The 12,440-nt window shown below is 43.4% G+C and overlaps 1 protein-coding gene across 1 annotated transcript; it reads right to left on the bottom strand.

The window, feature by feature from the left end:
• Nucleotides 1-245: 245 nt before the first annotated feature.
• Nucleotides 246-12,125, bottom strand: LOC116995830 (NADH dehydrogenase [ubiquinone] 1 alpha subcomplex subunit 9, mitochondrial-like). Its single transcript, XM_033058854.2, has 11 exons — nt 12,048-12,125; nt 9,833-10,003; nt 9,024-9,121; nt 8,753-8,844; nt 6,291-6,432; nt 5,866-5,968; nt 5,339-5,406; nt 5,135-5,211; nt 3,654-3,749; nt 1,825-1,891; nt 246-517 (listed from the first exon to the last, which is right to left on the bottom strand). Exons 1-11 carry the CDS (start codon nt 12,094-12,096, stop codon nt 350-352), a joined length of 1,131 nt encoding a protein of 376 aa, XP_032914745.1. The 5' UTR covers nt 12,097-12,125; the 3' UTR covers nt 246-349.
• Nucleotides 12,126-12,440: the final 315 nt, after the last annotated feature.

Raw genomic sequence — 12,440 nt, 5'->3', positions numbered from 1 at the left:
AGTCCCAAACTGCAACATTCTTGAAACCATTTGAGCAGCTAAAGCTCATTGATACATTTGCTTTGAGAGCCAAAGGAAAAAGGGACAAGTACTATGGCACATTCCCTCTAGTCCCAACCTTCAAAACATTACAATGCTCACCAGCTGAGCAACCAATGGTATTTGCTTTTGTGGCAGAGAGAAAATCTGCGTTGCAGTAACATTCCCCCCTTAACTGAAAAGACAACACTGGTGAAATACATGAGTTTACATGATTCATACATTTTACTCAGTATGTACACAGTCCTCCAAAGAAGTTGGGTCATCCAAAGGCAGTTTAAGAAGTTTTAAGTATTCCCCTTGCCAGCTGTTACAGGGGCTGTGTTTTTGGCTTTACTTCCTCCAGCTCAGCATCCAACCAGCGGAACCTGCGGTGACGGCGCAGGACTTCTATGGCCTTTTGCTCCAGGGGGGTTGGTTCAATCCCCAGCTCTTCAAAACCAGGAAGGTCAGGAAATGTCATGTCTGTTGTGTGAAACTTCAGCAAGAATAGGGAGGGTAAGGAAACAAAAAGATAATTTACTTGAAATTAACAGCTTTACACCCAATGCAATCATTCTCCTATCAAAAGAAGAAGAGGAAAGATTCAAACACAACTGTGGCATAATCACATGAGGTCCTGAGTACCAAGACCTTCAACAGGAGGTACAGGTATTCTGCATCCAGCAAAAATTCTTTTAGGCTTTAATTTAGGAATAAATACCATGCAGGAAGTGCCTTCCTTTCCTCTCCATACATTATCAGGGAGGTTACTGCATCGCAACCACAAAATTAAGCAGAACTCCAAGGCTATACATGAACTCCAATGACAGATATTTTGACTTGCCAAGAAAATGTTGTGTTGAATTATCACCTCTGATAGCTTGTTTTACTCTGTTTGTGGTTTAGAACATGGTTCTGTACAGGACAAATAGTTAATTCTATTAGCATATATGCAACCCATACAACTTCTATCCTAGAAAACAGATTTCTCTTACACTGGTGTTCCTTGAAAGATGTTCTAAGTCAAACACATCTAATACTGCACAGATTATTTAAGGAAGAAAAGAGAACAACCAGACCCAGAAGCAGCATGGAGAAATTCCCTCTTACACTACCTATGCTACAGCTGACTTGCAGCAGTTTTAAATGATTTGGTGCAGGTTTATTTTATGAAATGTAACTCAAGAAACTACAAAGGCAACTGGAATAAAGGTTTTTGGAGATGTTACAATTATATCCTGGGGGACATAATTGATACTGTGTGATAAGAAAATATATTGAAATTCTACTGCTGCAAAACAGTTGGGAGAGTCACTCCATAATTCAGAAAGCAGAAAGTTTAGGGAACGTACGTGACTATCTTTGCTAGCCTACACATATGCCAAATTTTGACACTAACACTTGCCAATTGCTACTTTTTCCTTGCTTGCAGCTGGTTTTTTGCAACTTATTTCTCCACCCCCAGTGAAACACTCTGAGAAGTCAGGAATAAACATGAAGTGGCAACATTCTCCCAGGAAACGGACTTGAATGTTAAGCGAGATTTTGCAATGTGTGCAGAGTGTCAGTTCAACTTCAGTTGTTAAAAACCCCTTTCCCTGGATGATGGAAATGATTTTAGTGCACCTAGAGGTACATAAACTAAGAGTGAGGAGCATTGCCCTCCTCACTTTGCTCATCCAGCCTCCACTTTTGTCTGTTTTCAGTTCCATGTGGTTTTGAGGAATGCAAAACTACAAGTGGGAGTTACAGATGCACAATGAACCATTTCCCAAGAGGTATTTTGGGCTGCTCCACACTTACCCGATCCACCTTGTCCCGCGTCAACCACGGCTCAAATGGATTCATCTCAAAGAATCTTGCAACCAAACTGCAACAGAAGAAATATTGCAAAAGTGCAGTTCATTTATCCAGATACACAGAAATCTGGTAAAAATTATTTCAGACTTGGTGAGCAAGAGCTTGTTCTGAAGCTGATCTTGCAAGCTCTGAGTTCATTAAAGCACCAAGTTCTTAGCTGTGTTTCTGGTAATTAACCGCTCCTGAATTATTGGATCTTGTATTATTTTGCTTTGGATGCGATGGACAAGCAGATCTCCAGAATTAGTGGGAGGGGAAAGTAAACCCCACATCCAATTCCCCACACACCAGAGGGCTCAGTCTTATCCCTGCCTTTCATCCAAACTCTGTTCTCTGCCAATGTAGGCAGCAATCCAATTAGTCACGAAGCTGGATTCAATGCCCCCAGGAGAAAACACGCTTGCTGACAACTAAATGAGTTATCAGCAACACAAACAAGCTGGTGGAATCTGCAGCAATCTATAAAAAGGGTGAGGATTGGGGTATCTGCACTTTTCAGAAATGAAGATTCCCTTGAAAGAAGGAAATCTGACAGAGAAAAGAAAATAATGCTACAGCTCTTGCTCAGTGTCTCAGGACCAAGAACAGAATCTCTTAGTGAACAGGCAGGACCTCCTGCTGAAGTGCTCACCTGGCAGATTAGGGTGCTACTGAGTTACTGCACATAAACACAACTCATCTGCCTTTTAGGTGCATTCTTCCTTAAAAATATGAGCTATCATTTAGTTTAGCCCATAAACAAACAAGCATAACATAGACTGCAGCAAATGTGAATAAAGCCAAGAAGCACTCACATAGCACCTTTTTAACAAGCTGCTGTGTCACCTGGGCCATGCTATCACCTGGCGCCTCTTGCAGCCAATACAAAACAGCCACAGCAGTTTAGGATGTTCTAAATGTTATCCATCAGCACTTCCATGGATCCAGTGCTGAGTCCTACTGGCAGGAGGGTTCTAACTCTGATGAGTGATTAAACTCAATTTTCATTGTACTAAAAATGAGGAGGACCAAAAATTAACACAGCCCCATCATGCAGAGGCCAACTTCTGAAATGGCATTTACTGTTTGGGGTAGCACTTCAAAAACATGTGATTATTCCCTAAAGATCAGGCCCAGGCTCAGTAGCACATCCTTGAGATTGTGCACAAAAATCTGTCAGGGCCTGCACTCAGCAACATACACACGGATCTTCCCTGTGCTATTATTAAAAATCATTTGGTTTGCTACTAATGTTATTGAATTAGGACCTTTTGCTACTTCTTGGCTCAGCCATTCAATCATGGAATCACTTAGGCTGGAGAAGACCTCCAGAATGATCAAGTCCAACCTTTGCTGATCACAATCTTGCCAATCAGACCAAAGCACTGAGTGCCATGTCCAGTAGTTTCTCAACACCTCCCTAGGCAGCCCATTCTAAAGGGTGGTTCAACCACCCCTTCTGTGAAGAAATTCTTCCTAATGTCTAACCTGAGCATCCCCTGGTGCAGCTTGAGACTATGTCCTCTCACCCTGCCCCCAAATGTCAGGGAGAAATGACTCTGGAATGAGCAGCTATGTGAAGCTCACTACAAGCATCCATTTCATGTACCAGCTCAGCAGATGCCAGCCTGTCCCTGAGCTGAAGGCTCAAAACTGCCTAACAAGTACCTCAGGAAAGGCAACTTCTGCAACCCCACCACATTAAATAACAACTGGGCAGAGTAAATAACCCATGCAACCGGTACTTATCTTTCTGTGCTGCCAAGAACTCACTGAATTAGGGTCCCACTTACTGGTAGAGAGGCCGGGGCAGCAGGTAGGGAAGGAAGGGGCGGTGGGAAACGGCGTAGATGTACTCGACCATGTCATACAGGAGGTACCGGTGAGGGCTGGAAGGGAAAGCACCAAACATCACACCTCAGACAGCTACACTTCAATATTTGCATCAAGAGAAAAAAAAAAACAACAATTTTAAACCCTTCACCCCCAAGGCTACAAAAAGCCTGTTTCTTCAACCCAACTAATTTGTCAGCAAAGATTCCCCTGTGGCTCACAGGGAGGAGGTTTATCCTGGAGGACTGCAGCCTGTGGAAGGGCCCATTCTGGAGCTAGGGAAAAGCATGAAAAGAAACGGCAGAAAGGAACAGGGAGCATTTGGCTGCTGGCCAAAGAAGTGTATTCTGTGTGCTTTGAAAACACACCTGAGTGTGCCTCCTTCCATGCTGACTCCAATTCTGAACTCAAGACTTTCTGCACTGTGACAGGAGTTTGTTCAAGCCCACTTGGAAGCCAGAAAGCAAACAGAGAATTAAGGACACTTTATTAACAAGACATCCCATCTTTGGGAGGAAATGTCTGCAGGGAAATTGATTCATTTGCCTTTACTTGACTAAAAATATCTTGTTCTATTTAAAAGCAAGATGAATTGTCCAAAAAATGCATCTCCCCTCTCTCATGATGGAGAAAATGAAGCAGTCTTCCATCCACATGTTTAAGAGTAACATAAAACACTGGGAATTCCCATTCCTTTCTTGTTCAGATTTTGCCTTGGCAATTTAGGCTCTCTAGATGGCTCAGACTGAGCTGTTAGGTATCTCCCTTGGCTTTCCAGGCAATCTGCTGCCATTCCAGAACATTCTGAAAAGCTCCATGACAGCACTAGAGCACAGTGCTGAGCAGTTTGATCTCACACATGCCAAGGTCTGATGTTACAGGCATGGAAACTGAGCCTTCAACTGACATGTTCTCCAGAAAAGTTCCAAGAGAGCAGAGAAACATAAAATGGTTTGGGTTGGAAAGAAGCTTAAAAACTGTCACCATGGGCAGGGACACCTTCCACTGTCCCAGGTTGCTCAGAGCCCCATCCAGCCTGGCCTGGAACACTTGCAGGGATGGGGCAGCCACAGCTTCTCTGGGAAACCTGTAAATCCAGTCTCTAACTGTAGATCCACTGCCCCTAAGCCATTCTAATTCCAGGTGGTTTCCACACAGCTTTACCAGAATTTTCCCCAAATCCATGTTTGTCTACCATGTTTCCCAAGCTTCTTATTTCTTTGTGTGCACATACATCACATGAATTGCAGTGGGGCCCAGATTAGGATTTTCAGAGTACTCACAGTAAGAGCTTGAGCCATTTTTCCTCCCAAAAAGGAGGTGGAATTTATTGCAGCTCAAACTGTGTGCATGGATGGAGAAATTAAATGTACTGTGCAGCATGCCAAAAACTGACACCAAAAAGATGTACTACAGTTAATTAGAATCAGAAGTGACCTACCCAGCCAAGGCATATGTTTTTCCTTTTGCATCAGGGTTCTTAATTGCATTAATAATTGCCTTTGCTACATCAACCACCTGTGAAGAAGAAATTCCAACAGTTACCAAGAGAAAACAGGAATGCACACACTCTTCTTGCAGAGGTTTACAGACCAACACATCCACCCACCGAGGATTTGGGATTGGGATTTCATGGAAAACTTACATAGACTGGTTGCTTGACTGTTTTTTTGCCCAGAGAAATAAGAGGCACACCACCAAACCAACGCATGTCTGACAGAAAAAAAGAGAAAATCTGGGAATTCTTTCAGTACCAGAACGACCAAGACATTTTACACCACACTGAGTGTGGATCTCTTCTGAAAATTGACTTTGCTTTAAAAATAGGATTGAGAAGAATTCCCAGCTAATTGCAGCAACATTTTTTTCAAGACACATTTAGTTTTCCTATTAACACCAATGAGAGGGATACTTTTGCTGTTTCCTGACAGTGGCTAAGCACACATCTCCCCCCACCAAAAATAAAACAATTACAAAAATAAAAACAAAGAGCAACATCTAACTAGATTGAGAATATTCTGTCAAGAGATGAGAATTTAGTATGTTGCTATGTATCTCACACATTCCTGATAAAAACACACCTGTCTGCAATTCAGAAACAAATCCCATTTTCTCTCTGTTCTCTACAGGCAGTTACACAAATCATGGGTTTATTATTCCAAAAGTACATACTTGCATAATGATTGAGAAATCGGTCCTCTCTCCCAAACATCTCAGAGGGCTTCAAAATTACAGCATCTGGAAATTCTTCCCTCACAGCCTTCTCTCCAACAGCCTATCAATTAAAACAAACACATTCCTTAGATCCATGCTGAACCAAGCACAAGTGGATGCCTTCCATCACAGAGGGCATCCCTGACTACAGAACTGAAAGAAATGACACCATCAGTGGCACCAAAATTATTTATATCTAAGCCATTTGATCCTCGAGATGCTGCACTAAGATAAAGGTCTCACAGAAAGCCCAAACATTTCTCAGCTGCAGAAGAGTCTTTAGTAAAATCACACACTGATTTCCTCCAGAGACCCAGCTGGGGGGAAAAACCAAACACAAAGAACATTCTCAGCAAATATATTTAAGTGGATTCCAGACTTACTTTGTTCCTGAGGTATTTGGAAGGACTCTTCATGTCAGCATTCAGGTGAGAGATATGAATGAACTTTTCCACACCCGCTTCCTTACTTATCTGTGCAATACTTTGAGGAATATTTACAAATTCATCTTCAAATTTGAAGTTTCTAAAGCAAGGCAAAACCAAAATGTTACTTTAAAAGCAATCAACAATGGCTGCCAATCAGCCAAAAAGCAATTATTACATATTACTTGAATGTACTATCAAAAACTGTACTGACATTCTTTGTTAGAAACAAAATTTCCCTTCATGATGGCCTCTTCATATAATAAGAATTACAGAAAAGCGAAATCACAATTGTAATCTTCCATTTTAGCTTCTATGCCTTTTCACTTGGTAAGATTAAATCAGTATGAAATACCCTCCTGCCCACTTGTCTGTGACAAATAGAAAACTCCCAGTGAAAGTGTAAACAGGTTCTTTTTATTAAAAGAAGCACTCTGGCATCTTGAACTCTGAGCAAGGCTGTGTTTTTACAAATCCTGTTCAAAATTTGCCTTGGTTTGACACAATTACACTACAAAGAAGCTCAAAATTTCTGTGCTGCACAAGTCAGGGCAGATGCTTGGCAGGGGGAAGCACACAGAAACAAAACAGAGATCACAGAGGTGCTCATGCAAATGGAAAAATAATTTGTCAGAGCATTTAGAACCATTTCAGAGCTGAAAGAGACTTCCAGGAGAAGTAAAAAGAAATCCTCCCCTCACTACATGACATTCAAGAGGACTAAATTAGGAGGTCATACTGTGAACCAGTATCTGATCAAGAACAATACAGAAGTTCTGTCTCCATGAAGAACTGACATTATATGCTGCCAACAATCCCCAAATTCTTTCCAACTATCCCAAGACTGCAAGAAAGAGAACTGGATTCTCATGCCATTGTGCTGCCCCTATAAGCACCCCTGCACCTTGACCATTTGCTTTGGGTAACAACCATCCTATCCAAACACCTCCCTCTGTGTCCTTATCTCCTCCCACAGTTCTTCAGATCCCACTGGAGTCCAAAGAAAGCCTTAAAAATACAAAGTTATTTTTGAGCCTTCAATAACTAATCTGATCCTGGGAACCATCACTCCTGCTCTGCTCACCAAAACAGATTTAGAAACACACGAGAATGAACAACATCCCTCCTGTAACCATGGAGTTTCAAACAACACAGAACACACAGGAGCCTGGACACAAGTACAAGGCAAGGAGCAAAGTATTTTCATGGCAGGCTTTGCTTATTTTGACTGATCTCTCCATCTAATTTTACTTTTCTTCCTGCCCAAGTTTTTCATAGGCTCTGGGATGATTACAATGGTTACTCTGACCTCGTGTTTAACAAACCAGAGAACTTGATCTCAGGGTTTCAGCACCACCACTGATACCCACATGCATAATGTATGTCATTAAAACATTTGTGCCACACAGTGGTTAAGTTCTGTAATGTCCAGAAGTTTTAAACATGGACCAAGACTTGTCTGTTTGAATCTACTGAAACTGAAAAGAGAACAAGGTTTGGGGATTTTTAAACAGAATTAAACTTTCTGTTGTTCTCTCACTTTCTTTTAATAATAAAAGAAACTGTCTTTTCTATAAATCATACTTTTTACACCAGTCCAGAAATTTTGAACATCAAAGGGCTTTTCATTAAAGAAGGGCAACAAAAGCATTATGCTTGTAAACAGAGATAAAACAATATCTACATTTGTTTATGTCTATTATGAAAGTAAAAATTATGTGCCATACAAAGGCAAATCTCACCATTAATTTTTTGTCTGACAGTCCTGCACAAGGCTTTAAATAAAATGGACATAATTGCATGAACACACACAGAGAAGGTGGCTGTTATAGGTATTTTTAACCTAAAATATGGGAATTTTTAATGGCTTTCAAAAAGGAACTATTCTTAGAAATTATTATCCAAGAATGCTTCTGTAGCTAGTATTTTGTGTGCCAAAATTCCATCAAGGAATGATGTCATTTGTCATAATCTCAGGGACTGTCCATCAGCTATTCCTGTTTGATCATAGCCTTTTCTATCAGGCTACAACTCATCACTATGTCCAAATAACAGGATGAAATCTTACTTTTGCAATAATGTAAATATAAATATAAGAAATTAGTGAGGCTCTGTCATCTATAGGAATGCACTCAGGGAACACCTATGAGGTACGTGAAAGTAGCTCATTTCAATTTTCTGACAGAACACAAGTTGGTACACTGGAAAAATTTGGAAAGAATGCACTTTTCAAAGCAGATCACAACCAGGACTGGTGTTAACCATTTAAAGAAATTTCATACACAAAATGTTGGGGCTGCTTTTCATAGAAGCCAAGAACAATGGTAACATCACTGCACATACACGCTGTGATACATGGTTACAATACCTGTTGCAAATCCATCACATATAGAGAAAGGAAAAAAAAAAAGGAAAATTACTTTGTTTCCCATTCCTTTCCAATAAGATTAATGACCACATTGCTGTGTTGCACGGCTCTTCGGATGGAATCTTTGTCCCGACAGTCCCACTCCTGCAAGCAGAGCATCAGATGGGGAAAAGATGAGACAACGTGTAAACAGGCATCACCAAAGCAAGCTCCTCCACACCATTTCCCTTTAGAGGCTGAACACCAGCTTCACAGGAGCTGTGTCTTTGAGGAGGATTACTTGTCCAGCCAGGGGTTTGTGCTTGATCTCAAGCCAGACTCACCATGAACAGAAGCTGTCCCAGGTCACCCATGGGCCGCAGGTACATCAGGTCATACTGATCGCAGCGATAGGGGATGATCACTTGGGAGCCAATGCGACCTAAAGGGCCACAAAAACCCCAAAGTTTCAAACCAATACATCCCTTCAAGTAGATGAACTTCTGAATAAACTGAATTTCTTTCTTCCCTGGCATTAAAGCACTACAATTAGGCAAGGTGTCTTGAGTGCGTATCTGCAAAGCTAAAAGTAGAACAGAACTAAGGTTCTTCTTGAACCTACAACAGGATTCTTTATTTAAAATTTAGGCTTGTAAGACAAAATGCCAAAGCTTGTTAACAAACAACAACAAAAATTGTGTGTCCTAAAAAATGGAAATATACAAGGATATTTACATTGTTTTAAGTTGCATGAAAAGAAAAAGAGGGGAAACGCAGCACGGGCTATTTTCCAAAATTTAAATTCAAAATGGCAATTTTAAACAATTCCAATCAAACTCCTGTAAACCCTTCTGTAAAATGTCCTAATAAGGCTAAAACTAAAAAAATCAAATACATGCTGTAGCTCTCCTCAGACTTGCATTCTACAGAAAAGCAGGACTTCTTCTAATGACATTAACCCTCAAAAGCTCCCAAACTTCCTTGATTAAAACACTTTCTACTCTCACATGCTCCAACTTTAGCAGACTGCAAAACATTTTTAAGATCCAAAATACCAGAGACTTCTCCATCATCCTGCAACCTGAAGACTAATTAGTTTCATGAAACATTTCTTTGGGTAGCTTCTTCAGTCAGTACTCCTGGTGAGCATTACCTAAGCGGTTGACAACGTATCGTCCCAGGAAACCTGTGGCTCCAAAGACAGTGGCCACAATGCCACTGACAGAGGATCTTCCACTCCTCCCATGAGGGATCACGGCGTGATGGACCTGCCGGTGCTGCTGCAACGCCGACGGTGCCGCAGTCAGGACAGAAATTCCATGGCCTGCAATGCGGAACACGAGAGAGTTCAGGATGTTAACTGAGATTCATTGCTAACTCATAGCTTCTGCTGGTTTGCTCATCACAGATCTTTTCTCTCTAACATCCCGTGCTGAGGCTCCTGGTGGGCTGTTTCAGAGGTATCTGGAGAGGTCAGAGGGGAGCAGGCCTGGGAAGATGTTGGTAGAAGGAGCAGACAAAGGTTATCAGCTCTTAAAGAGCAAGTAAAGCTTACTGTGAGTTTAAGGTGGGGCAAGTAAAGAATACTCAGCAAGAATATAATATAGCAGAGGAAGTAATCCCCCTGTTTCACAGCTCTGCAGTGAGAAGACAGGGAGAGATGCAAAGAGCCAGATCCATGATACATGGGATGCTGCCTCAAAGCTGTTCCTCTCCTCAAGGAGCTAGGAAAACTTGGGAGCCATGGAGGCAGGACATCATCAGGATATTAAAATACAAGAGCATGTGGTGAAAGGACAAGGGGGAATGGCCTCACACTGACAGAGAGGAGGTTAAATGGGATATCAGGATGAAATTCCTGCCTGTGAGGGTGTTGAGGCCCTGGCACAGGTTTCCCAGAGAAGCTGTGGCTGCCCCATCCCTGGGAGTGTCCAAGGCCAGGCTGGATGGGACTGGGAGCAACCTGACACTTGCACACTGTGGAAGGTTTTATTCCAACATGGTTAGGAATTACCAGCTACACAGGGACACTAACATCAGAAGAACAAAAGGATAGGGTGTGTTGAGGCATAAATTATATTCTGTTACCTCAGCTGGCAGAACTCCAACAGAAAGTTCAACCAGATTTCAGTACCTGAAGGAGGTTTTCCCTACCCAAAAGCCTCCTTTTCCATCCCTGTTCTCCCCATACCCCATAACTAGAAAAAGATATTGCATCTCCAATTTTGTCCCGGCAGGTAGTTTGAGAACCACTGAAAGTTTAAAAAAATCAATAATAATTTATATCTTTCAACTACTCAGTGGCTTTTTTTCTGTTACTTCTGCAAAACTTATTGGTGGCAGGCTCTTCATAATGCCTCTTCACTGTCCTACCAACAAATGATATCTAATTACTGTCATGCATTCTCCCACTTTTGTATTCCCCTGTTATAGTGTTTAGTGATGAGCATCTTTCCTTGTTCTATAACTCTATGAGGTCTGGCTGCCATAAATGATCACCAGCTATGGTTATATGCCAAATCATTGACTCAAATTCCACTTTCCAGAGAAGCTGTAGCTGTCCTATCCCTGGCAGTGTTCCAGGCCAGGCTGGATGGGGCTCTGAGCAACCTGGGATAGTGGAAGGTGTCCCTGCCCATGGCAGGGGGTTGGAAGCGGATGATCCTTAAGGTCCCTTCCAATCCCAATAATTCTGTCATTCTATGACTTAAAGCTCAAATATCCACAGCCAACCCAAAGCGCCTGTTTCTCTACCCAAAAGTTTGTTTACCCCTGTTCTCTCCCAACCCCATGAACTGGAAAAAGGCACCACACCTTCCACTTTGTCCTGAAAGGCAGTCTGACAGCCACTTACATAAATAAAAACACACTGCTCCCACTAAAAGGATATTAAATTCCTCCCTGCCCTTTACCAACAAAACCCGTTTGCCATCTCTCATGTTCCTCAACTTAAAGAGTGTGGGCAGAATGAATTTAAACGGAGGCAAGGACTCAAACACACGCTTTAAATATAATATTGGTAGCTGAACTCCACCACAGATCGCGGCCCAAAGGTCACGGTCACCTAAGAAACGGCAAAAGGAACCCAAACTTTTGGTTCACAGCGCAGTGACAGCCCCAGCGCGCCACCCGCAGCTCCATCCCGATGCCCCGTGCTCCAAGCCCCAGCTCCCCGAGGAGAAGGGAGGCACAAACGCCATCATTCCCGCGCCCCCGGAAAAAATCCTCGGCAGCTCCTTCCCAGCCGCTGCGGCTCGAGCTCCCCTGGCACAGAGGTGGGAGCGGAGCGCACCGACGAGCCGAGCTCGCTGAGGGGCGGCGGGACCCGTGAGGGACCCATGAGGGGACAGTGAGGGGCTGACACTCACCTGCCCTTGGCAGCCGCAGCCCGCGGGCGCAGCGCGCCGCCGCCGCCATCTTGTATGCTCCTGGGGCGGGGCGGCGCGTGCGCGGGGCCGCGGGCGCAGCGCGGCTGCGCGGGGCGGGGCTGGGGGCGGAGCCGGGGGCGGGGCCGGGGCGGTACTTCAGGGATAGAGGGGGTGCGCGGAGGTCGCGCGTTGTCTGCGGGGCTCTGCTTCGATTGGGAAGTTACAGAGTTCATTAGTGCGGGAGGGGTCAGTGAGGCCAGTCTGTGACCCAGCAGTGCCCTGTCAGCCGGGCTATGGCACTGAGTGGTGCGTCCAATATTTACTTCAGCACCTCGGGGTGTAATGGTAACTGCAGGGACGGTAGCTCCGCCGCCAGCTTGGCAGCCTAGTCCA

The sequence above is a fragment of the Catharus ustulatus genome, chromosome 4 (genome assembly GCF_009819885.2).
Source record: "Catharus ustulatus isolate bCatUst1 chromosome 4, bCatUst1.pri.v2, whole genome shotgun sequence".
Taxonomy (NCBI): Eukaryota; Metazoa; Chordata; class Aves; order Passeriformes; family Turdidae; genus Catharus; species Catharus ustulatus.
This window is presented reverse-complemented; position numbering and strand designations above follow the sequence as displayed.